The sequence below is a fragment of the Thalia democratica genome, chromosome 2, assembly GCF_965202585.1.
Source record: "Thalia democratica chromosome 2, ktThaDemo2.hap1.1, whole genome shotgun sequence".
In the NCBI taxonomy this organism is placed as follows: domain Eukaryota; kingdom Metazoa; phylum Chordata; class Thaliacea; order Salpida; family Salpidae; genus Thalia; species Thalia democratica.
The window spans coordinates 42,883,817-42,910,334 of NC_139166.1; the positions used below are offsets into that span (position 1 = coordinate 42,883,817).

General features: G+C 26.0%; 1 protein-coding gene across 1 annotated transcript; it reads right to left on the minus strand.

The window, feature by feature from the left end:
• Positions 1 to 267: 267 nt before the first annotated feature.
• On the minus strand, positions 268 to 26,403 carry LOC145849560 (transcription initiation factor IIB-like). Its single transcript, XM_082954513.1, has 7 exons — positions 26,177 to 26,403; positions 13,866 to 13,962; positions 10,706 to 10,821; positions 10,070 to 10,201; positions 2,092 to 2,199; positions 1,772 to 1,943; positions 268 to 1,263 (listed from the first exon to the last, which is right to left on the minus strand). Exons 1-7 carry the CDS (start codon positions 26,354 to 26,356, stop codon positions 1,130 to 1,132), a joined length of 939 nt encoding a protein of 312 aa, XP_082810639.1. The 5' UTR covers positions 26,357 to 26,403; the 3' UTR covers positions 268 to 1,129.
• Between the last annotated feature and the right edge of the window lie 115 nt (positions 26,404 to 26,518).

Sequence of the window (26,518 nt, forward strand, 5' to 3'; positions counted from 1 at the left end):
TCTACAAAGCATGATAGAAAAAATTTATCAAATAACTTTAAAAATGCTATATAATCAAATAAATAAGTTCTATATAAGTATATTGATATAAAGAAAAAAGTAAAAAAAGATAAAATAAGTTAAATTTATATCAAAATAAAACTAATAATGCAAATATATCTTTAATAAAACTTTAATTTAAGAACAGTTTTATTAGATAAACTTGTTTTTATAATAGGCCCTTATTAAAGAACATCTAAAAATGAACAAATTTTTACTGGTCGGGTTATAAATAATAGTAAACCAGGCTTAATACATTTAGCATGTATGTGATCTTTAACCAATTTTTAGGATTATGGAAAACTAGAAAGATTTGTGACCACCATAGCTGCATTTTAAATGATATTACTCTCAACGTCAAAGATTTAAAAAAAACTTTTATTTAACCTTTTTTTAATTAAAAATAATTTTGATTAAAATAAATTTGAGTACAAAGTTCCAGAACCGATCATTTTGCAAAAAAAAAAAAAATTTCTTGATTTTTAAAATCAGTGGAAACCATGTTTTTAGCAGTATATTTAGAGTCTATAAGTATCACAAGTGGATACTGAAACCATTAAGAGTATATTCCAACCAGTAAGAATTTATGTTGGCCATCATCAACAAAGTAGATGTTTCGTGCCATCAATAATAAATTTCACCACGCGAGCATGGTATTGTTGTGAAATTCAAATATATTTTAAAAAATTGATTTATAAAAATACTAATAACATTTACTCTTAATTTAAAATATAACATATCTACATCAATATTATTTGAAAAGTATATACAATCAATAAAAGATTAAACTAAAATTTGTTTAAAAAAGTTTATTTTATGAGTGGAAAACAGTTTTTTTCCTGAGTATATTTTATACTTCGTATATATTTCAAATCAAAGTTAAAAAACATTAACAGAACGAAATTTGAAAAAAAAAAATCTTGAACTTTACTTAGTAACCCCTTTTTAACACAATTTTAGGCGATTATTAAAACAATTCACATTTGCTAAAGAGTAAATGAATAAAATATTTATGAAATGAGATATTTTGATCTTTTTATACACTATAAAATAAAACGGAAAATTTAAAATGCTAGATATTTTATTTTGATTAACACTGAAGCAGCATTGTAGGTGAAGTAACAAAAACAAAGTCTGGAGGAAATAATTTTTTTGCATGCGTTACAATCTCTTTATAAGTTGCTCTGATTGTTACTTCGGCAACTCCAGCGACATCGGCAATTTCTGCATGTAGGTTATTTAAAACAATTATAATTTATAAACTAAGTGGAAAAAAAGGTAATTTGCTTTGCTTACTGATCTATTTTAAGTTGCCCCTACATGTGAAAAAACTAACACGAGTCAGCATGGGATTTTAAACAGCCTCAATTAAATAACTATTTAAGAAGTAGTTTTCACAATTTTGGAAAAGTATTAAATACTTGTGCAATTTTGCATTATATGTCCAAAAACTTTCCAATGAAATATGATATAAAAATTAATGTGGTAATTTAAATCTACTTTTTTACTAAAAAGTTATACAAAGATATTTTATGCTACTTAGGTTGTAGTCAAATAAGGGATATCTAAATATATTATAAATTTTATACACATATTGATGTACTAGTTATACTTAAGAATTTGATACTTATTTAATAAACAATATTAACTATAGAAATAAATATAATAAATTGTTTGATATAAAATCAAAACAAAAACTTAACTTATCAAAAAAAACTTAATAATAACTTACCTTTTTGAGACTTTTTGTTTTTCGATGCTTGAGATACTAAGAAAATAGCTGCAGCAACAACAGACAAAGGCGAGCGACCAGCAACTAAATTCATATCAGCGGCGTTTTTAGCTACTGTCTTTGCAACTTGTCTCAGTTTAAATGGTAATTCTAGTTTGCCACAGAAACGGTCCTAAATAAATTCTTTCTAAGTTTTTTTCCACACATTCAGAAATAAAAAACTAAAAATTTCAAATTCAGAGTTTAAATGTTAATTAAAAAGTGTTTGGTAGAGTATTGTTTTAAATACGTAATTTTAATCAATATGTGTATTTACTTACAACAAAGTCGCTGCTTGTTATAGTTCTGACTTGAGTTTCCATATTCCGCACAATTAGTTTGAACGCTTTACTAATATCCTTCTTTGATATTCGAGATATCGCAACTATCTGTTTAATAATTTACAAAAGATACGATTAAGAAATTAATAGTTAGTGTTCCTTCAAAGTTTTGATTCTATGCTTTATTTTAATTTGAAAAAAAAACTTTTAAAATGCTAATACTTAAAAGTTGTTTTTCATAGCAAGGACTTTTGGTCATATTGATAAAGTATATTTATATAGGAAACAAGTGCGGGGTTTTAAGTTATCAAAATAAAAAAATACATACTACAATCAAAAATTAGCTTAAAGAATAATCATTTGATTTTTAAAATTCAATCTTAACTTAATTCAAATGTCTTTTTATGCAAATATGTACTATAATCAAGGTGGCTAAAGAGTTTGGGCAAATTTTCTCCAGGTTTTTCACTTGTTGAAAGACAATAGTTATTGGGTCTATTTTTAGTTTAAAATTAAGTTTAAAGTAAAAATAGTATTAAGTAGTATAACAACATTTAAAAAATACTGTAAAGCTGCTTTAAATATGTCTTTGACTAACAAAAATTGATGAAGATTTTTTTTACATGAAGATTTTTTGTGTCATATCGAAAATTTCACTTTTCAACATGTAAAAAATGTTCAAATTTCCTGGTTCTCAGTGATTTTTGTTCAAAATTCCAGTTTTTTTAAATTTCTCTAGTTCATGGTGATTCCTGTTTTTTTAGCCTAAATTGTCTAACTCCAGGATTCCAGGTTTAGTGACCACCCTGTACAATTTTAACACCACCTTTTGCCATTTTGTTTTTCAAGTTAAATATTTTTATACAAATTTTTTAATGTTTCTCACCAATAGTAAAATTTAATTTATTGAAAGTTTAAAACCAGTTATAAAAATTGTTTTATTATCATAGTGGTAACTACTTAAAATTCTCTTATAAATTAGTTTTATGACTAGTTTGTACTTATGTATGTTTTGTGTAGGTGTCAAACATTCATGAAGGGACTAAGTTGCACTAAGACACTTTTGCACAGATTGATTTTTTTTTTCAATTTTAGATTTTTATTTTATTATCACTGTTACTTCTAACCCTTACCCTCGGTCGGTAACTTATTTTTTTTTCTTAATTAGATCCTCGATTGGTAGCTTTCTTTTTTTATTTTTAATTAATTATTTTTTTTTTAAACAATAATTTCATTATTTCTTTTTTTTACTACCACTGTTACCCCTAACCCTTGCCTTCGGTCAGTAAAATTTTTTTTTGTTTTTTTATTAGCTTATCTTTTAGTTTTCTTTACTCTCGTGCAATTTTGTCTTCGTGCAAAATTGACCCTTTGTGTAATTTAGTCCCCTCGTGCAATTTTGTCTTTGTGCAACTTTGACCTGTTCCCGTATGTTTTATTTAATTGTATTGAACTGCTTTTTTTGTTTTGGTGTTCAGATTTGTAATTATTTGCATTAGCTAAAAAAGATAGCTTAATTTACTGAAATGTAAAGAGCTTATTTATATAAAGATGTGCGAAGTAAATATTTTATTCACGACCGGGTTTCGGTGACAAAAAATTGTGACCTCTTTAGTTAAATAAAATACTAAACTGCACATAACAATGTTGCTTACTTAAAAAATCATTCATGCATGAAAATATAACCAAAAAACTAAAATGTTACATATTCGAAAATTCAAGCTTATCAGTATATAATTAGGTAAAATTAGTACTTAGTTTCGAACGAATTGTATTAAATTAATATAATGAGCCAAAAAAAAATTAGATCTAAGTAGTCAATTTTCCACGAGAGGTTTTCTATAATTAAAATTATGCTTATGCTTTTAAAAAATTTGTGCAATTTTTCTTTATTTTTTCTATTTCTACATTGCTTAGCTTTTTTTCTACAGCTATAAGTCTATCGTCTCTTTATAATCCTATTATCAAATTTGGTAATATATCTTTTAGACCTTGTAAAATTAACTCACACACTTCAGCCCCGTGTTTTCCACCCATTGTAATGTCAAAAAGTTGGTTTTCATCTTTGTTACTTTTTCTTTTTTATCTTGGTTATATAAAACAGATTTTGTTGCATTAAGGATTATCTTTTTTCTTGTGTTGTTATTTGTGTGATTTTGTTATCAAAATTTAGAGCATCTTTTAGTTACCTTTCTGTTATTGATGGATAAAAGTCTTCTATATTAAATTTTATTAGTTTGTATTTATGCATTTCTAGATTTTTGTATCATTTGATTACTTCTTGTGTACTTTTCCATTGGTTATACTGATTTGCTTTTTTTAAATTGTTTTTGATTTGGTCTATTACAATTTTACTTACCTGTCCAATGTCAGAGTAACATGGATTTATTAGTCTGGTTTTTGGGTTATAGTTACAGTCTACTCTTTTGTGGTCTTTCAGAGTTATGTAGCATTGTTTGTTTGGTAGGTAGTTTATTATTTTCTTTTAAAGTTTAAGATTACTTACAACTTCTTTTGCTTCTTTTTTTATGTTATCTACTATACTTTTATCACTTTTTTGTGTGTTTTTCTGATGGACTTTAATAATAGATTGATGTATTCTAGTTTATGAATTTTGTAAAAATTTGTGGTTTTATCAGCAGGTACTATTATGTTTTTGGCTTTATTTATCATTTTCAAATCATTTTGTTTATATTTTCATGTATCAATGATTTTTTAAATAACATTATAAGTAAGCAAAATTGTTATGTGCAGTTTAGTATTTAATTTAATTTGAAGAGGTCACAGAAACCCGGTTGTAAATAAAATATTTAATTTGCACATCTTTATATAAATAAGGTGTTTAGATTTAGAAAAAATGGCTTATTTTCACACAATTCTGCCACCAAGGAAAGAAAAGGAAACAATGAAGATTATCTTCCAAAAATCTGAGGAAGAGAAAGTGTAATGAAACTACTGTACTTTACTCGTTATTTCATAGTTTTTGAATGTCGAATTTCTAGTCAGAAAAGAAAATAACCATATATGGAAAACTAAGTCTTGTGCAGTCAAGCATAATATTAAATAGCTCTTTTTAGTTATATTTATTATTTTTGATAAGGCCCTAGAGTCCGAGATTTATACTTGTATTATATAGTAAAAACTGTATGAAGACTTTTTTATGGTTCAAGTATAAGAACTATTATTTAAACGTTATTGAACTGTTTAAGAGTTCTTTAAACATTTTATAGTTCACATTAGTTAAAGTTTTAAAGTAATTTTCACATCAACTAAAATTATTGTTAAATATTATCTACTTTAAATTATTTTTAAAGGTACCTTATATTTTTCAAAAAGAGTATTTAATTAGACTAGTTTCAATACCTTAAATACCAACATCCAAGCTTACAAAAAAAAAACAATTTGAGATTCAAAAAACAAAAAAGACCTCTCACTTGTATCAGCCTACAGATCATTAACTATACTGTAACTAGTAACTAATACATTTAATATTCTATACAATTATAAGTACTTATAATTTTTTAGATAAAAGGTTCTGTTTTTTATAGCAAAATATAACATAATTAAAATTTACGCAAATTTCACTAAAACTTAATTTTTAGTTTTCATATAGAACGTGTTAATAAAACAATATAGATGCTAAAACTGTATAAGTTTCGTGAATAAATATTCAAAATATCTCATTTAGGTAATTTATATGACAGTTGTTTTGATAATTGTGATTATTTAAATTTTATGCATTTTCATGTCTTTGCGTCAACTAAAACAGTTAATGCTTAGTCAAATCATTTTATAAAAATATTTTTAGCCACCAAAAAGTTTAACTGAGAAAGAAAAAGTAAAAGCAACTATTATTAATTGCCAAAAGTTTTCTGAATTTCTTCCAGGATTTTAAAAGTACAAATTTTTTGTTAATTTTTAGTATAAATTTCAAATTAAGGTAAAAAACTTACATTAATAGTAGAAGCAACTGAAAAGATACTGTAATGCATGGTGGCCAAATGTTTTTGGCAAATTCTCTCTGGGTTTTCAAAATTTCTTACAGGTTTTTAAAATTACTCGTTTTAGGGTCTATTTTTAGCTCAAAGTTAGGTTTAAGATAAAAAACTGTGTTCAATTGCATAACGACATTGAAAAGATATCTTAAAGCTTCTTTAGATGTGATTTTTGATCAAAAAAATTTTGATGATCACAAATTTTTTTAGATATATGATAAATATTTTGTGTTAAATCAAAATTTTACTACTTAACATATAACAGGGTTGCCACTCTTTGAGCCAAAAAATCTTCCCTGAGTGACCAAAAATTTCCCTGAGTAACCTTAAATTTCCCTGAGTTTCCCTGAGTATTTTTCAAATCTTAAAAAAAAATTTTTCTCTTATAACACAAATTATTAATACCTCATACTTATTTTTATTCTTTAATAATAAAAGGAAGGTTGTATGTGTATGCTTCTGCATTAAATTTATGAAAAAAAACTGTTTTCAAAAACTCAATCTTAAAAGGTTTAAACCAATTAAAAATTAAAAACTAAATTTTTGCACAACTTTGTGTAAACTTGTTAGTTAACTTTCTACATAAAAGAATAAAGTTTAATTTGTTTGACTTTTTAATTGACAAAATTTAATTATACTATAATAAAAAAATTTTATGAAGAACTCACTTAAATGCATACATAATAACTTAATTATGACTTGTATGTCTTTCCTAGCAACTGTTCTGAATGCAGTAAATAAAACTTAAAAGCTTAACATTCAGGGTTCGTGCGCGAATTTTTTTCATTTAGCCTGACTGAGACTAATTTAGCCTGACATTTTAGAAGTAATGAAAATCCCCTTTAGAAGTCATTTTAGGTATTGGGGGGTCTTGATTAGTACTATTGTAGTCTCTGACTTCAACCAGCTTGATCTCAAAAATATTTTGAGCTCTAAAAATCTGCAAAAATCAACTCATAGCTTAGTTACAACTCAATAAAATAAGACTTAACTAGGAAAAAGGTGATTGACCCTACCCTATGCCTTTAACATAACAAATTCAGTGATAAGTTGTAAAATAAGTGTTATATCTGATCTATTACTAGTGTAAAAATTTAATATATATTACTAAACTCAATTGTTTAATTTAATTAAGCACTAAGTAAAAACATTATAGCCAGAAGATTTATAATAAAACAACATGCATTGTCGTGTTTTATTAAAATTAAAATGAAACCCTTACACAAGTATTAAAGGAAGTAAAAAATGTAAATTATAGTATTTTGACTAATACTTAAAATTGATACATAATTATAAATCCTAAACTCTAAATAAAAAAGTGATTGTTGATATTATATTAAATTTTTAAAAGCTTACCCTTAAATTTGAAAAAAAACCTTTAATATTCTTGTATTCTTAACTATTTGTTTTTGTATAGATGAATTGTACCTAAAATTTGCACTCCCACAAAACTTAGTACTTATATCTTAAAGCTAAATTTTAGTGTTGTGAATATCTCTCATAACTTAAAACAAACAGTAAAATATATGAATAAACTGCTAAGAGTTTCAATCTAAAAAGTATTTGGTGTAAAGCCTTAAAATTGGAAATTAAAACAGTTCAACCAACTAAGCTCTGAAAAACATAGCTGATGTAAACAAATTCAAACAAACAGCAAAGTTGTTGAATTAAACTGTAATGTTTAAACTGTATTTTTTTATGAATTTTTATGAATATGACGTATATAATCTACTTAAAACAAAATGATGAAGATTCTTAATTTTGTTTTAGAGATTCAACAAAAGGTTTTAAGCATTTATTTTTACAAATATGGACTGACTTTGTCTTTAATTACTAAATCTTTATTTATAAAAACAAATTATACAGTAATCTTCCTTTATTCTACCAACATATGTTTCTGTGTGTCAACGAATGAAGTGTGTTGATTCGTTGACACACAGAAACATATGTTGGTAGAATAAAGGAAGATTACTGTATAATTTGTTTTTATTTATATTCCAGTGAAGTTACTTTACTAGGATCTTTTATTAGCAAACAATTAAAACTATATTTTGAACAGTTAAATCTTTATTTAGAAATAAATTCACATCCAATCTGATCTTAAAAAGATTTCTCAATATTTTTTTATCAAAAATTTTCAAGCATTAAAACTGAGAAAAACTGAGATTCTCAAATTTTTAAATAAAAAAACTGATTTAGCCTGACGTTTTTTAACTTTTTTCAAAAAAACTGATTTAGCCTGACTTAGACTGATTTAGCCTGACACGCACGAACCCTGAACATTATTGTAAAAAAACCTGCAAAAAGAAAGTTTAAAGAAATAGCTAAAGAAATATTTCATATCAAAGTACAACTTAATACCTAACAACTGATACAAAATAATCTAAAATTAAAATTTTTTTATGTCTTTTAGATGTTCATACACAATCTATTTTAAATAACTGAAAACATAATTTTGATTTTAAAACAATTTCACATTACCTAATAAAAAATCTTAATACTATTTTTTTAAGTATGCAATTTCTAAATCAATAGTTTTAATTTTATTTTCAAGTTTATTTGCGTTGTCCTAAGCAGCTATTCCTCTTGCTAATAATTCTTTCATTGCTTCTAAATCAGACTGTTTGTTGGCATCTGCAGTATATTTGTCATAGTCTTCATTCAAACATTTGAGTTGCTTTGTAAGTTTACTTTTATGTTCTCCTAACTTGCTCAAAGCATCACCTTTATTTGGAACATTTTTAGCAAAGCGCTGTTGCTCAAGATATGCCAAATATTGGGCCCTAGAAGATTTTACAAATTTTAACAATTCAGAACTTAGTTCAACTGTGCTTGGTTCTAGACTGTTTGCATATAGATGATCTTTGATCATTCTTCGGGACCTTATTGTCATCTCTCCCATATTAGTTGATATTACTTCCTTATTTAAGCTAAAGCCCCGTTCAACACTTGCCTGGCCATTGTGAAGCACAAAAACAGCCTCAAGGACTCTTGTTAAATCTTTATACTTGCTTGGGATATCAAGTGTGTCAAAACAAAAGGTGTCTAAACTGTTTGATTTTACTTAAGTAAATATAAATTTAAAACTTAAAAAAACTACAATGTTAATACTAAGAATATTGAAGAACTAGCCGCAAGGCTAAAGAAATTCTAAATAACCACTTAAATAATAAAAATTACTACTTTTGAACAAAATATTGAAACTGGATTAACTAAACCTTATTCTAGATCTAGAAAAAAATTTCCCTGAGATTTTCAAAAACTTCCCTGAAATTTAGAGAAAAAATCAAAACTTCCTTGAGTTTCCCTGAGTTAAAAGAAAAATGCCAAAATTCCCTGAGTTTCCCTGAGATTTTCTACAGTTTCAAAATTCCCTGAGATTCCCTGAGTTCCCTGAGTGTGTGGCAACCCTGATATAAAAAACGTTTTAAAAGTCTATATTTTTCCAGGATTTTTAGTGATTTTTGTTCAAAATTCCAGGTTTTTTTTTTCAAAAGTTCTAAAATTCCTGGTTTTCCTGGATTCCAGGTTTTTTGGCAACCCTGTGTAATTAAACTTTATATAGGTTTTATAATAAACAAAATTCTAAATAGAACAAAAAAAAATATTGTATATGATGGATTTTTCATATCTAATCTAAATTTCATTATTTTGCATTTAATGATTGTTTAAAATTCCAGGTTTTTTTATTGACTTTTGTCCAAAGTTCCAGGTTTTTTAGCAACTCTGTAACATGTATATCTGTATGTTAGATGAAAATACTATAATATATAATTATATATCTAATTAATAACATCAAGTTTTCGTTATTGAAGCATTATAAATTATTTTAATAAAAGACCTTCAACATTTAAAAAGAGTAAATCATCTTTATATTTTTATATATTTACTTCAGAGCTGTGCATTTATCTTATATGGATGGTGTTACAAAAAGTTGTGACTTCTCCAAGACTCTAAGTAATACATCATCATATTTAAAATACCTCTTTAAAAGTACGTGGTGCTTGTTTTTGCCTGCATGCAATATAAAGACAAGCAGCGGAAATGGCATCATTACTACGTCCTCTAAGTTGTTTTGATTCGTATACTTCCTTAAAGAGTTTATTAGCTGCTTCCTAAAAATAAAACTGTTTTAAAAATATCATAACAGTAAATATTAAACTAAGATTTATTACGTAAACATTATGTTAAATAGTTTTCTACCGGCTCAAATTCCGGATCCTGTCATAGCTTGCTAAGGTCTAAATCAAACCAGGTTTCAATCTTAAAAATATATTCGGATCTGGTCCCAGCCACCTCTAAATTTGAAAAAAGGTCTTATCTGCTTATGGTCGCATCGCAATATAAATTAAAGTTCCTGGTCTGGTTAATTTTATTTTTAAACTTAGCTTAGTCGGATCCGAGTCTTTAATCTAGATTGAGACCGGAATAGAACCTTAAAATTTTTTTCACTTTTGTAGAACAAAAAAAGCCTTCTTTTTAAATTTAAATTCAACCGGGACCAGATCCAAATCTATTTTTTAATTAAAACCTGGTTTGATCCTGATCTTTGCAAGCTATGCCCAGATCCGGAATTTGTATCAGGTAAAACAACAGTGAAAATTACAAAACTAACACACCTTGATCTCAGTAGTAATGTTGATTCTATCACACATAGATGCAATCTCTCTGAACGCATTTATAAGTACCCTATCAGTATTAGACATAGTTCTTCTGTTGTTGAAACTAGAGAATCCTGAATAAAATTGTTAAAACTAAATATACTACAGCAATGAGGTTAAAACAGTATTTATTCAAAAACAATATTAAGGGCATAGCGGGGGGGTAAACACCCTTTTTTGGTTTTTGATCGTATTTTATATAGTTTTTACTAAGCTACAAGATGCTTTTTACAGATTTAAAAAATTCAAAACAGTTTTTGAGATATAGCCGGTCAAAGTCGGAGCCAACAATAGGTTCCTTATGTTATGGAAGGCGCAAACTAAAACGGCAAAAATAGACTATTTCACTAAAAATCTATCTTCTCCAACGTTTTTTGAAATAACTACCTCAAACTTTCAGGAAGTGTTCCTTGATATATTTAGAAAATTCTGTCGGAAGGAATTTTGAAAAAAATTGAAAATAAAAAAGTTATATAAAAAATAAACAAAAAAAAAACAGTTTTTTTTTGTTTTTTTATTATAATTTTTTTTTTAAATAATTTTTTTTTAAATTCCTTCCGACAGAATTTTCTAAATACTGCAAGGAACATTTCCTGAAAATTTGAGGTAGTTATCTCAAAAAACGTAGGAGGAGATAGATTTTTAGTGATTTCTAGTTATTTGCCGTTTTAGTTTGCGCCTCCCATTAGGATCCTCTTGTTGCCTCCGACTTTGACCGGCTATATCTCAAAAATTATTTTTAATTTTTTAAATCTGTAAAAAGCATCTTGTAGCTTAGTAAAAACTATATAAAATAAGATCAAAAACCAAAAAAGGGTGTTTACCCCCCTATGCCCTTAACTCTATATACTTAATGAAAATTAAAACTATGAGCTATAAGTAACTTTATAGGTATTCTAAAAATTCATTAACTACAGGGTTGCCACTCTTTTAGCCAAAAAATCTTCCCTGAGTGACCAAAAATTTCCCTGAGTAACCTTAAATTTCCCTGAGTTTCCCTGAGTATTTTTCAAATCTTAAATTTTTTTTTTTCTCTTCTAACACAAATTATCAATACCTCATTCTCATTTTTCTTCTTTAATAATAAAAGGAAGGTTGTATGTGTATGCTTCTGCATTAAATTTATGAAAAAAACAGTTTTCAAAAACTCAATCTTAAAAGGTTTAAACCAATTAAAAATTAAATTTTTGCACAACTTTGTGTAAACTTGTTAGTTAACTTTCTACATAAAAGAATAAAGTTTAATTTGTTTGACATTTTAATTGACAAAATTTAGTTATACTATAATAATAATTTCACATGAAGAACTCACTTAAATGCATACATAATACAGGGTTGCCACTCTTTTAGCCAAAAAATCTTCCCTGAGTGACCAAAAATTTCCCTGAGCAACCTTAAATTTCCCTGAGTTTCCCTGAGTATTTTTCAAATCTTAAATTTTTTTTTTCTCTTCTAACACAAATTATCAATACCTCATTCTCATTTTTCTTCTTTAATAATAAAAGGAAGGTTGTATGTGTATGCTTCTGCATTAAATTTATGAAAAAAACTGTTTTCAAAAACTCAATCTTAAAAGGTTTAAACCAATTAAAAATTAAATTTTTGCACAACTTTGTGTAAACTTGTTAGTTAACTTTCTACATAAAAGAATAAAGTTTAATTTGTTTGACATTTTAATTGACAAAATTTAGTTATACTATAATAATAATTTCACATGAAGAACTCACTTAAATGCATACATAATAACTTCATTATGACTTGTATGTCTTTCCTAGCAACTGTTCTGAATGCAATAAATAAAACTTAAAAGCTTAACATTATTGTAAAAAAACCTGCAAAAAGAAAGTTTAAAGAAATAGCTAAAGAAATATCTCATATCAAAGTACAACTTAATACCTAACAACTGATACAAAATAATCTAAAATTGAATTTTTTTTTTATGTCTTTTAGATGTTCATACACAATCTATTTTAAATAACTGAAAACATAATTTTGATTTTAAAACAATTTCACATTACCTAATAAAAAAATCTTAATACTGTTTTTTTAAGTATGCAATTTCTAAATCAATAGTTTTAATTTTATTTTCAAGTTTATTTGCGTTGTCCTTAGCAGCTATTCCTCTTGCTAATAATTCTTTCATTGCTTCTAAATCAGACTGTTTGTTGGCATCTGCAGTATATTTGTCAGTCTTCATTCAAACATTTGAGTTGCTTTGTAAGTTTACTTTTATGTTCTCCTAACTTGCTCAAAGCATCACCTTTATTTGGAACATTTTTAGCAAAGCGCTGTTGCTCAAGATATGCCAAATATTGGGCCCTAGAAGATTTTACAAATTTAAACAATTCAGAACTTAGTTCAACTGTGCTTGGTTCTAGACTGTTTGCATATAGATGATCTTTGATCATTCTTCGGGACCTTATTGTCATCTCTCCCATATTAGTTGATATTACTTCCTTATTTAAGCTAAAGCCCCGTTCAACACTTCTCTGGCCATTGTGAAGCACAAAAACAGCCTCAAGGAAAAACTACAATACTAATACTAAGAATATTGAAGAACTAGCCGCAAGGCTAAAAAATTCTAAATAACCACTTAAATAATAAAAATTACTACTTTTGAACAAAATATTGAAACTGGATTAACTAAACCTCATTCTAGATCTAGAAAAAAATTTCCCTGAGATTTTCAAAAACTTCCCTGAAATTTAGAGAAAAAATCAAAACTTCCCTGAGTTTCCCTGAGTTAAAAGAAAAATGCCAAAATTCCCTGAGTTTCCCTGAGATTTTCTACAGTTTGAAAATTCCCTGAGATTCCCTGAGTTCCCTGAGTGTGTGGCAACTCTGTATAGCTTAAAAAAAACTGTTTTTAATTTTTTAGGGTTTTAATTGACTAATAAATAGATCAACTTTTTCATTCTATCTTACAATAAATTTGAGATGCATTTCATATAAACCTTCAAAATATTTTATATAGGAAGACAAACCTTTACGACTTGCTTGCACAACAAATTATCATAAGTATTCAAGTAGACTTAGTAAAAATAAAATGACAAAAATTTTTTAACTTATAACTGAAAAATGTATTAACTATAGATATCAAAACCAAATTCTCTAAAACCTGAACCACTAGGTTGTCCAGGATTTTCTTGTATGATTGTTGATAGATCACTCCCTGACAGAAGAGGATTTCTTACATCTCCAACACGAGACATGTCCTAAAAAGCAAAACATTTAATTTATGATAACTAAAATGTTTTATAATTAAGTTTACACCATTTGATTGTAATTATTAGTTTTCACAATAAAAAAGTTTAAGGTATGATAACAAACTAGAATTATAAAAACTTTCAAGTGTTTTACAGCCCTTTCAATAACAAACCTTCGGGTAGCCCTAGATTTTTTTGAAACACAATTTTGTTATACTTTAAGTAACAATCTTTAACTATCATGTTTGTGGAACATGTCAGGGACATAGCTTAAAATAGTAATTTTTATTTCTTGTTTTAAATTGAAGTAGTTGATAAGCTGCAGTTTTTTCAAACTACATAATTGCCTCTTTCAATATATTTATCAACCAGGGGCGTAGCGTGGGGTGGGACACTGGCGCATGTGTGCCACATATAAAAAAGGATAGAAGTAAAGAAAAAAAAGTATTATCTTCATCCTGTATTGTTTATTTTCTCTGCTTCATTTGTCTTTTTTCAACTATGTTTATCTAGTATTAAAAAAGTTAAGCGAAATTTTAAATACCAATTAGTGACAAGTTAGGGAAATTACCCAGTATACTGATTCGGTGCATAAGCGCAAGTATGCACCGATGTTGATGAAAAACTCCAATAAGAAAATTTTTATAAATTCATAAACTTCATAAGAATTTAGACTCAAAAAGAACCAACGAGGTAGTGCACCGCAGTAGTATAACAGTTATGATAGACTTTTATACAAGGGCAAATGCTAACATTCTGTAAACAAACCATGAAGCTAAACCTATCTTATATAGATAATGATTTAAGAATAAACAAATTGTAGTAAAAATAGCAATAACTAACTGCTTAAAAAAAATATAAATTCATAATAAGAATATAAAATATTAATAACATAATTTTATAAAATAAATTAAAAAAAAACTAATAAACAAAGAGTCCATACTGTGATTAAAGTGTTAATCTTGTAGTCCTCCGGGGGCCTGTGGTAGGAACTACCTTTAACTGGGGGAAGTCCCCTTTTTTGTGCTAAACGCTTAGCGCGTTTAGCTTTTAAAGTTTTTACTGAATTTACCTTACTCATTATGTTTAACTTAGTAATTATTAAGTATGTAATAAGCTTAATATATATAATTTCTTTAATAAAGTGAGTTTATTCAAAACGTGATGTTAATGTGAAAATTAGGAAGTAGAAATTATAAAGCAGCTAATAAATCAGTTGAATAAAACTGCGAATATAAACACAATAAATAAACACAAAGTTCTACAAATAGAAATGTTCTTAAAGTTTTTAAAATTTTAAATACTAAAATAGTTCTTACAAATAAAAGTATTAATAATACAGAGTCTTAATATATATCGTGCTTCATGCACAACGATGGCTAAACTAAGCACAATATAATTCGATAACGCAAATAAGCATCAAGATCTTATAGAACAAAAATAATAAAAAAGTTCTTATAATGAGTTCGTGTGCCTCTCGCACGGTCTTATGGCTTAACTGAGTACATTACAATACAGTTATACAAATAAACATAAAGTTCTTATAAAATGACAATCATAACAAAGTTCTTAAATTCAATCAGTGTCTTAAGTTCTTAAAATTAGTGTGCTTTTTGCACGATCTTATGGCTAACTGAGCCAAAAACAAAAATAACGAACAACATATCGAGTTGCGCGTAGTGCGCAAGCTAGAGACTAATGAGCATTTTCTTATCGTTATCTTGAAATAAGTACACAATTTTGGCTGACTATAGCGCCAACTGGCGGAAAAGTATAAAATAACGAAATCGAGAATCGAATTTGTTACAATCTCACTATACAAAAAGTATTGTTGAAATTTCAGTAAACTTGAAATTCTTAGTAAAAGTAGTTTCTTTTTTTATTAAGATCAAAAACAAATCAATGATAAACAAATCAAAGTTTCTAATTCGATCAGCCATAGAGTTGAAAAATTAATCAATTTTTGTAGCAAGTTATTTTAAAATTTCTTCAGTCACATCATGAATAAATTTAAAGCAAATTGTAAAAACATATCTTTTAAAATCAATTTTCAATCTAAAAGACATAATTGATTAATTTTAAATTTAAATATTTAAAACAGTATTTTCAAAAATCTTCTTTCTACCAACTGTTTGTAATACTTAAAAAATGCTATTCCCTAAAGATTTTAGAAACACTGATTTTAAGATAAGGGAAAAGTTATAATTCTTGTAAATTTTTAAAAACATTGAAAAAGTTGACCCTTAAAAATTTATCTTTTAAACATTTTGTTATGTATCAGAAACATTTAGTATAATCTTTCCACACACTCAGGATAGCTAAGGATTTTATGAAGTCTTTGAAAACTTTAGTACGACTCAGTAGAGATCAGGATAACTCATAATATTTTAAGTTTTTTTAAGCTCAGGCTGAATAACGATATATTTGCTTTTTTTTAATTCAGGGTACTTTTAGTGTTTTTAAAAGCTTTCATGAAAGTTTTTATTTAGATTATGAATGAGATATTAGTTAATTTAGTTGCATTTTATGGTGTTGTCTAACCAATTTTGTTTAAGAGCCTAGTTTCTATTAGTTCTAAAAAAAAATTAAGAAAATTCTTTAAAGGAATTTAATATGCTTATGATGACTCATGATATTTTTAACCTAACTCAGGACAGTTATGTTGACTCAAAGAGTGGCAAGGCAATCTTGATATCTTCAAAGTTATATTTTTTTGTTTTATTTTGTAAAATTTGTTTTATAATATTTAAAAAAAGTAAAATTTATTTTGATTAATCTTTAGATTATTACTAAAAAAATATGCAAAGTAATATTGTAACGAACGTTGCAAATCTATAAAAAAAATGTCAGATAGGAAAATTATCTGAAGTTGAAAAGCTTGAATTAAAAAATAGCAGACCAACACCAGATATTGCTATTACTCTAGACTGCAGTTCAAGTGGTATGATTTTTTTTATTTTTAATATTTCATTCTTCGTTTCTTAAGATTTATTTTTACAGTTATATATTTTAATACAGCTAAAAATGTATAAGTTAAAAAAAAACCTAGCTTTTTAGATTTGTTCTACAAAAAATTTAAAACTTTAAATTATAATACTGAAGATTTAACATATTGTTTAAAAGATAAAGATAGTATATTAAAAGCTGCAACATACTAAAAGTATGAAATATTTTGAGTTTAATACAATTGTTTTTCATTGATATAAAATAGATGTTGAATATTATCTAGAAATTACATAGAGAAAAATGTTCAGATGTATTAATTGTTATACTTAGTTGACTATTTATTTGTAGTTTAATTTAAATACATTTTATTTTTTTAAATTGTGAGTAAGTTGTACTAAATAAATTTTATAAATATAAATATATTTTTGGTTGAGTCATAAAGGTTTTATTTATTTTTTATTATCAACAAAAACAGATGATGATATATTTATTTTAAAGCTGTACTTTTAAAATAACTTTATTAAAAGAAATAAAATTGTTAGCTTTCGCAGAAATTTTAAAAGTTTACGATAAATTAATTTTCTTCATTTTAAAGCTATCTATGCAAGTTATCAGAAAATGGTAATTTTCATAATAAAAAAAATATTATATTAACAATTATTTAGACTTCCATGAATGTTTTTTATGTTTTAAAATTTAATGAGTTATTAGAAATATAACCCCTTAAAAATTGTTAAAGAATTTCAATTGTCAGAAATTGAATTGACAAGTTATTTTTTACAGTATGTCAGGTTGTCACACACTCAGAATAACTCAGGACAATTTGAATTTTTTGAAAATCTCAGGATTCAGGTTAGCTTGAAACTTTTAACTTAACTCAGAATAACTAATTTAAAGACTTTTTTTTAAACTCAGCTGGCTTTTTTCTAGATCTTTATTAACATTTAGTTGTTCTAGTTTTGAACAAGAAAAGTATTGTTAACTAGAATTGATATTGTGCGTTTCTACGAATTCCAAGAAATAGCTTTGAGACAACATAATGAAATGGAAGATTCTTTAAATCCTGGTGACCTTAGATCTTTGCTTAAGTTTGCTAGCAAACTTGAAAAGATCTTAAAACGCAATTTGAAACAAGTAAAGCATTTTCAGGAGTGTCTCTAACAATACAAAATGAAATGTTGCTATGTGCATTGGAGGTTTACAGGAAGGAAGTTATATCTCAAGTATAGCAGGCAAACTTTATAGCAGTAATTGCGGACGAAACAACAGATGTGAGCAGTTAAAACCAATTGTCTATAGTGATAGATATATCAACAGTAACAGAGTCGTTGAGAGGTTTGGGTTTTTTTTTAGCCAAAAAGAGTAAATGCAGAAAGTAATTCAGAAGTTATTTTAAATGAACTGGAGAAAATCCTGCAGGGTGACAAAAAAAAAATTAATCGCTCAGACTTATGATGGTGCTTTGGTCATGAAGGGAAGAACAGGAAGGGTTCATGTGAAAGTAAAGGAAGTGTATGAAAACGCTTATTACGTACATTGTGCTGCTCATCAGCTAAATTAAGTGCTTTTGATGGCTGCTAGTTGCAACCGAGAGGCAAAACTTTTTTTGCTAAATTAGATCAGACTCCTACTTTTTTTAAAGTTACCAGAAAGAAGACGTGTAGTTGAAGTGAATGTTCCTTCTGGATGCAAAACTAGATGGAAGTACAACTCAAAAATCGTTTGCAAAGTTGCAGAAAGAAAAAACGAGTTACTTACAGGGTTTGAATATTTTGTTAGTAAAACTGACTGTTACGGATATTCCACTATAGCTACGGCAGAAAACTGCATAAGACTCTTAAATGATGAAAAGTTCAACTTTTGGTTAAATTTTTTTTCTAAGCTTATGCCTGAAGTAGATGTTTTGTATAATGTAATGCAAAAGCACTAATTTAACTGTGCAAAAAGTTGAACAACATGTGAAAAATTTTCAAGATGCTGTTAATAGACTTCGTAATTCTAGTGTTACGATCATGCAAAAATATGCCTCTCTTCTTCCGCAAAAAAAAGTTTGTGACAGTGTAAGGGTAAATGTTGCTAAAAGATTTAACTTTTCAGGACACTTAAGAATATCACAGTTGTTTTTAGAAAATTTGTATGCTTTTTATTCAAAATGTTTTCCTTCTGACCTTATCGAAGCAGTGAACAATTTTCATCCTGTTGTAGATTGTAAAAGGCTACAAACCGAATTAATGTTTATTTACGATCAACAAGAAATGCACAAAAGGGGATTAGTAAAAACTCTGCTGTACATAAAGAATAACAATCTTTCTGATAAATTTCCTGCAACTATAAAACTTCTAATAACTATATATATGTGTTCAACTGAAGCTGAACGGACATTTACATCTTCAAAGAGAATAAAAACGTGTTTACGAAATACCATGGGTCAGTCTAGATTAAAGTCCATAAGTGTTATTTCTATTGGTAGAGACTTAATTAAAAACTGTAGTGGTTATAATGAAGAAGTTATGAGTTTATTTATAAACAAAAAAGATAGAAGGTTGCATTTTCATTACAAAGGTTAAAAATAAGCATTTATGTTTTTTATTAGGACAAACGTAGGTTTTTCTTTGTAACTACTTTAGCTTTTGATAAATATGACATGTTTCATATATATGTTTTTTTATTATTAGATATTACATTACCGCCTGTAGTTTGTTTTACAAGTTCTATGTTTTGTCTGACTTAAATTACTTTTTATTTTGTTATTATCTTCGAAAATATTTAGCTATTTCATAAAAAAAAATTTGTTTTTGTATTATTTTTCAACTTACTTGCAATAGAATATTTTTCAAAATATAAAAACTTTTGTATATTATCAACTCTTTAAAAATATTTTTATGCTTTTTTCATGTTCTTTAGATATTCAGTTTTACTGTCTTACGTTTCAAACTTGCCACAAAACTGTTTTTCATTATGTCATATGTTCTACATTTTTCATTTAATGCTTCTTTTTTGACAACTTTTGATTTGTATTTTATTAAAACTTAAAAAAAAATCAATAAGCTAAGTTCACCTTGCTTTAACTTTGTTATAATTCAGATTTAATTTTCTAGCATTAATACCTAACTTACATTAAATAAGCAAGCAATCTATTCTATTTATAACATTTCACTTTCTTTTACTAAAAAATAATTGTGTGTAATATATAATGAGCAGTAAGGTGTTGTTATCACTGTTGTATTGTTTATTAATAGATTGATATATTTTTTTCATAAATAAAACAGATACTTTCGTTTTATTGAAAATATTCATTTTTAAAGATATAAAGTCTACTGCAAGTAGTAAAAACAATTTTTATTTAGTAAGTTTACAGTTGTGCAAGTATAAATAATTTTGATAATAATAATCTTTTTTTTAATTGCTTAGTTTTTTAATATATAAGTATTTTTTTTAAATATTCACTTTGAATTTATTTTACTTAATGAATTTATTTCAATTATATTACTTATAAAAAGATCTTTTTATAGCTAATTACAAAATTCTTAACTTAAAGGATTTTTTGAAAAAAAAAATGTAGACCCCCTAACCAAAATACCATGCTATGCCACTGTTATCAACATATCTATTTATATATTTTTTGAACTGGTAAACCTAAGTTATGCTTTAGCTATTCTGTGTTTTTACATCTTGTAAATTATAATCAGGCATTCTTAAACTCATAAAAAAAACAGTCTGCTTTTAAGGTTTTTAATAAAAAATTGCCCCTGATTTAGTTTACTTTTAGCTGATTATTTCAAATGTGGCTACAACAATACTTGGTTGTGGTAGTATTGTGTATATATTTACACACCAGTTAGTATAGTTATAGTATATTTTTAATACTATTTTAGTAGTATTTAAGTTATATACCTTCAACAGAAAGAGTAATGTACTTAAGGGCATAGGGGGGTTCAACATTACTTTTTTTTTACTAAAAATAATATTGGATCTTATATGAAAGCTTGAAGTACAAACTACAAGCCAGTTTTTATATAATAAAAAAAATATTTAACCTTTGAGATATTGTAATTTTTCTAAGTTAATTTTCTCGGAAATTTAAAAAATCACTAAAATATATCCTCTCTTTCATTTTTGAGCTAGAGACCTTAAACTTTCAGGAAACGTTCCTTTTATAGTTAAAAAGACTTTGATGTTGGAATTTTATACATATGAAAAAAAATTTAAAATAAAAAACAAAAGAAAAAGGGTGGTTTTCGAAGGAGGAGATAGATTTTTTGTGAAATAGTCTTTTTTGCGTTTTTAGTTTGCCCTTCCATTAGGAACCTATGGAGGTCACTGACTTTCATCGCTCGTATCTCAAAAATTACATTGAATTTTTACAAGCGGTTAAAATGTCTGGTGGCTCAGATATAACTCTAAAAAATAAGATCAACTTTTAAAAATCAAGGTAGACCCCCCTATGTCCTTAATTACTAAAATCGCCTAACTTTTTCTTTATATTGTCTAATTACTTAAATTAAAAGTACTTTTATGAACAAAGTAAATATTCATAATTTACTAATAAGAACATATTAGAACAACTACAAAAAATAAATTGAGCCTAACTTTGAGTTTAACTTATATAAAAATAACTTTAAAGAACTTATTTAAATATAAAAAACCGGTGTAGTGTATTTTAAAATGAGAAAACAAGCATCAAAAAGTATTCAGTTCATTATATACTAATTTAAATGTTTTTATTTGAAAAAAAACATACTTCTATATGACTAAAACATTAAACCAGGGTTTCCCAAAGTGGGCGATATCGTCCCCCTGGGGGCGATTTTAGTAAATATAAATGTAATTACATAAATCATAGACGATCGGAATCCCTCTCACAATTTTTTAAACTGACATATATGTTATTTGGTATCATAAATGGTTTGTAAAAATCTATGTTATATATTATTAAATTTCTAGGTAAACTGGCAACCCTGTATATTTTCACTTTTATTAAAAATATCATGAGGTGATAGTTATATCACCTCATGATATTTCCAATTGATTTTTGAAAATTCACTAAGTTAGACTAAGAAATAAAACTATACAGGGTTGCCAGTTTATCTAGAAACCTGGAAAAACCTTGAATTTGACAATTTACGCAAAAAAAAACCTAAAAAATCTGGAATTTTTAACAATTGCAACATATTAAGTAAAAAAACTTCGATTTGACACAAAAAAGTTATCATATAGATAAAAATGTGGATCCCTCCGAGGCAGATCTTTTAGAAGTAAACGACTTACAGGAAACCTTCTCAGACTTACAAACTGACCTTGAACTTAAAGTATATTTTTCAGAAGAACGATATGAAAGCTTTCTTACAAAAATCACTCAACAAAATCTAAGGCAAAAGTATCCAATCATTTCAGTGGAATTTAGATTGTTGTTTATAGTTTTTCCTTCAAGCTATGTTGTTGAGAAAGCTTTCAGTTTAGTTATCAACATCTTGAGCAAAAGATCTAATCTAGATATTTGTAAAGGAGGCTTTATTTTACTGATTTAGAATCAGATTAGAAAAACTTGCAAGCAGTCATGAACCTTATCCTTCTTATGATATTAGACTTAAGTAGCAGACATTATTTTATGAAAGTGTTTTTATCTTATTTGATCTTTTAAAATACTTCTTATTTAACATGGTTTGTATTGTATTTAAGTAGTTTGTATAATAAAAATTTTATTAAGTTATTTATTCTACAACAGGTTTGCATAATGCCTAATAAATATTAATTACGGTAGACTTTTTCTTGAGTTCGCACTTTTTAACCAAAAAAGAGTGCAAATTTATATTTTCTAAAATTCAACTTAAATAAAGTCTATAACTAACTAAGTATTAATAAAAAAAAATACATAATATTTAATAGCTTATATAGATCTATTTTTTTAATGAATTTTTGTTTTTTGTTTTAGTTGATTTCATGTTATACGCATAACGTTATTGTATATAATATTTAAATTTATCATTTTGAAAAAAAAACAGTAATAAATTTAGTTTGCACTTTCGTTCAAAGTGCAAACTTAAGCGGAAGTCTACTGTATTTATAAAATGGTTTATGTTTTAAGGCCATAGGGAGGGGGGGTAAACCATGTTTTTTACAAGTTGAACTTATTTTATGGAGTTTTTTCTAAGCTTCAAGATGCTTTTTATTGTTTTAAAAAATTCAAATTATTTTCTGAGATATTATCAGTCAAAGTCGGGCCGCATAATAGGCTCCCTATAGGAAGGGAAAACTAAAACAGCAAAAAAAAGACTATTTCATTTAAAATCTATCTCCTTCTACATTTTTCAAGCAATCTTCTTCAAACTTTCACAGTCTAATCTTTATACAATAACAAAAAAACGTTACTTGGGAATTTAAAAAATTTGTAAAAACTTTTTTTTTTAATTTTTTTTATAAAATTTTTATTTTTTTAAATTATTAAAATTCTAAAGTAACGTTTTACTTATATTATAAGGAACGTTTCCTGAAAATTTGAAGAAGATTGCTTGAAAAATGAAGGAGGAGATAGATTTTTAGTAAATTTTAAAATTTCCGAGAAAATTGACCCCAAAAAATTTGCGGTCCATACGTTAATATTGGAAAATTTTTACAAAAAAATAAATATCTCAAAAGTTAAATGATATTTTTGAAATCTATAAAAACCAACTTGTACTTTATACTTTAAACTTTCATATAAAAGCCAAAGTTATTTTTTGAAAAAAAAATGTTGGACCCCCCCTATAGCCTTAAATCTGTTAATAGTTTTATTTTGACCTGGTTAATTTTGTAGTTTTTATTTGTCGTTTTACATTAAACTAAAAGTTTTTATAGCATAGTGATTAAAGTATTTGTTTGAAAGAAATTTATTTGACATATTTATGTTATTACTTGTTCAACCTGTATAAATAAAAAAATCTTGATAACCATTAAAGTTTTTATTTCAATTTTTTTTTTTGTTTTAAAAGAGTAAAAACTTGAGGTCTCTATTTTAAATGACTTCGAACTTTTCATTTAAAAGATTCTTAAACTCAATTTTATTTTCTAACTTGATTTATTATGCTTAAAAAATCTATATATTAAGATTTTTTAATTTATTAATACAACTGTTTTTTGTTTAATCTTAATTTTTAATATATTAGCAACTAGAATGTATTGTTTATTTTAATAGTTCAACACTAGCTTATAGTTTTTCACTATTTTCTTCTGGTAAATTATTATAGGCTAATAACTAGATAAAAAATAAATTTAAACCGTAAAAAATAAGCCATCAAAAAGACTGCTACAGTTACAAAACAAAATTTTAACCTAATTAAAAGAGTTTTTTAATCGATTACTTTCTGTTCACAGAATTAACTGTAAAACTTAAGATTTTTTTTTTAATTTTAATTAAGAAAAAGAAAATGTTAAAATTAAGGTTTAGTTTCCCAAAGGTTAAACACTATTTATTATTATTACAGGTCAAATACTATTTGATGGTATTCTACTACAAAACATATAGTTTGAAAAGTTTAAAATTAAGTTTTTAAGTTTACAACTAACTTGCTTATAATATATTTTTGCATTGAAATCAATAATTTTAATGCATTAACTAAAGCTGTTGATGAAACCACTTTTCATGTGAGATAATCAACCAGTTGGTCAAACTTCCTCAAACTAGATCAGAAATTATGTTTTAATATTTATTTTATTATGTGTAAAATAAATTGTTCATTCTTTTATAGTTTTTTAATCTCTGGTAATTTTAGAATATGCCTATTTATAAAATAATTAAAGTATTTTGTGCGGCTTAAATAAGTTACTTAGTATTAACTTCTAAATGTCCAAAATTCGTTATATAAGAGATTAAATGATAAATTTTTAAAATTTTATTACAATACAATGTTTCACTCGTTTAAAAAAAACTATAACGAGGTTTTTTTAAACGAGTGAAACATTGTATTGTAATAAAATTTTAAAAATTTATCATTGAATCATTCTCCTTTTTAAGTCGAGAACTTTGATTGCAACCTTTAAAACAAAAAGTACGCAATATAAGAGATTATTATAATGTCAGGTTTAAGTTAAGATTTCAGATGGGTAACGTACGGTTAAGATCTAGTCAAATTTCGACCCGCTAAATAAATTTAAAACTACTTATGCAAAACAAACAAAATTTAGTTTTTTGATACTTAATATTTTGAAATACACTTTCAATTTGGTTTTCAGTTAACAATAGTATTTCCTAGATCACAATAATACTAAATCATTTTATTACAATTTTGTTCAAGTTTTTTTAATTTTTATACATGTTATTTTTTCAAATTATGCAGCCCGCAATTAAATTTTTTTAACGAGTTGTAACTAAAAAAATTTTTTTTAGTAAATATGAATTGCTGACTACGAAAGTTGTCCACCACTACCCTAAAAGTTTCATTAGTTTCAAAACAATTCATATCTAAACAGGATTGATTACAGATTACACAAGGTTTTTTATAATTAAGTATTTTAAAACACTTTACTGGGCTTATAAGAAAACAAATGCAACTTATTTTCTCAAGCCCTGTAAACTACTTTGAACACAGCCCAAAAGTGCGTGCATAAGAAGTACAAGACTAAATTATATTTCGAACACAACTTTTTCGGCTCAAAAAGTTGTACTTAAGAGAAAAACTACTTTGTAAAATAGCGAGGGCAATTATTTTTCAAATTTCTGAAAAGGCGGTTTAGAAAATGAGTTTGGGAAACTCTGCATTAAAATTTACATAAATATTAAACTTTACATCACAAAATTAATACTAAGTCGTAAGGTTATATTTTGAAAATACAAAACAAAATTTTCCTCCTTTTTTGCCAACTGACTTTATAAATTGGCCGAAAGGAGAATAACAGCCTTTAAGTATACTAAGTGGAAGCTATTTAGAATAATTTGATAAAAATAAAAACTTTTGTTGTACTTAAAATAAAGAAGTAAAATCTATAAAGTAAGTGTAATTTGTTCACTTTATAAACTAAAATGTTGCATTTTTTAAATTAATTACTAAATCCTAATTGTTGGACGGTTTATACAATATTGATTTTTGAGAGGACTAATTAAAACTTTAGGTAAACCCTAAAATTTATTTTTATTATAATTGTCATTCAAAATGCAAACTGTTTAGAATTCAGACTTAAAATTAAAAAATATCATTAAACAAAATATCATTTAATTTGATCAAAAATAAAAAACAAACACATATAACTCAAACTTCATAAAAAAATAATTTAAAAAAAATCTAATTAGAAATTAAAATTTTACCTTATTTTTTGTTGCATTTTTACCATCCTTTGAAAAGGTTCTCCACTCTGACCCAACATCAATAGTTCTATCCCCTACAACTAGACCACATTCTGGACATACCATGTCTCCTGCTCGATAATCTTCAACTAAAGCACTGTCAGGATGATCAGGACAACAAATTTGTCTTAAATGAGACATAATAACTTATTTGTGAAATGTTTTCTAAATATTAGTCTCTTGACATATGTACTGTTGTAGAAATTTTTTGTTACTTTTAAGATATCATTTGTAACATAAAATATATAAACAAATTTATAACAACAAATTATACAGTAATCTTCCTTTATTATACCAACATAT

Coding starts and splice junctions, on each gene's coding strand:
- LOC145849560 (XM_082954513.1), bottom strand. CDS start 26,356: ATGTCTCATTTAAGACAAATTTGTTGTCCTGATCATCCTGACAGTGCT. Junction 13,963..26,176: donor AAAATGCAACAAAAAATAAG/GTAAAATTTTAA, acceptor TTTGCTTTTTAG/GACATGTCTCGTGTTGGAGA. Junction 1,264..1,771: donor AAACAAAAAGTCTCAAAAAG/GTAAGTTATTAT, acceptor ACCTACATGCAG/AAATTGCCGATGTCGCTGGA.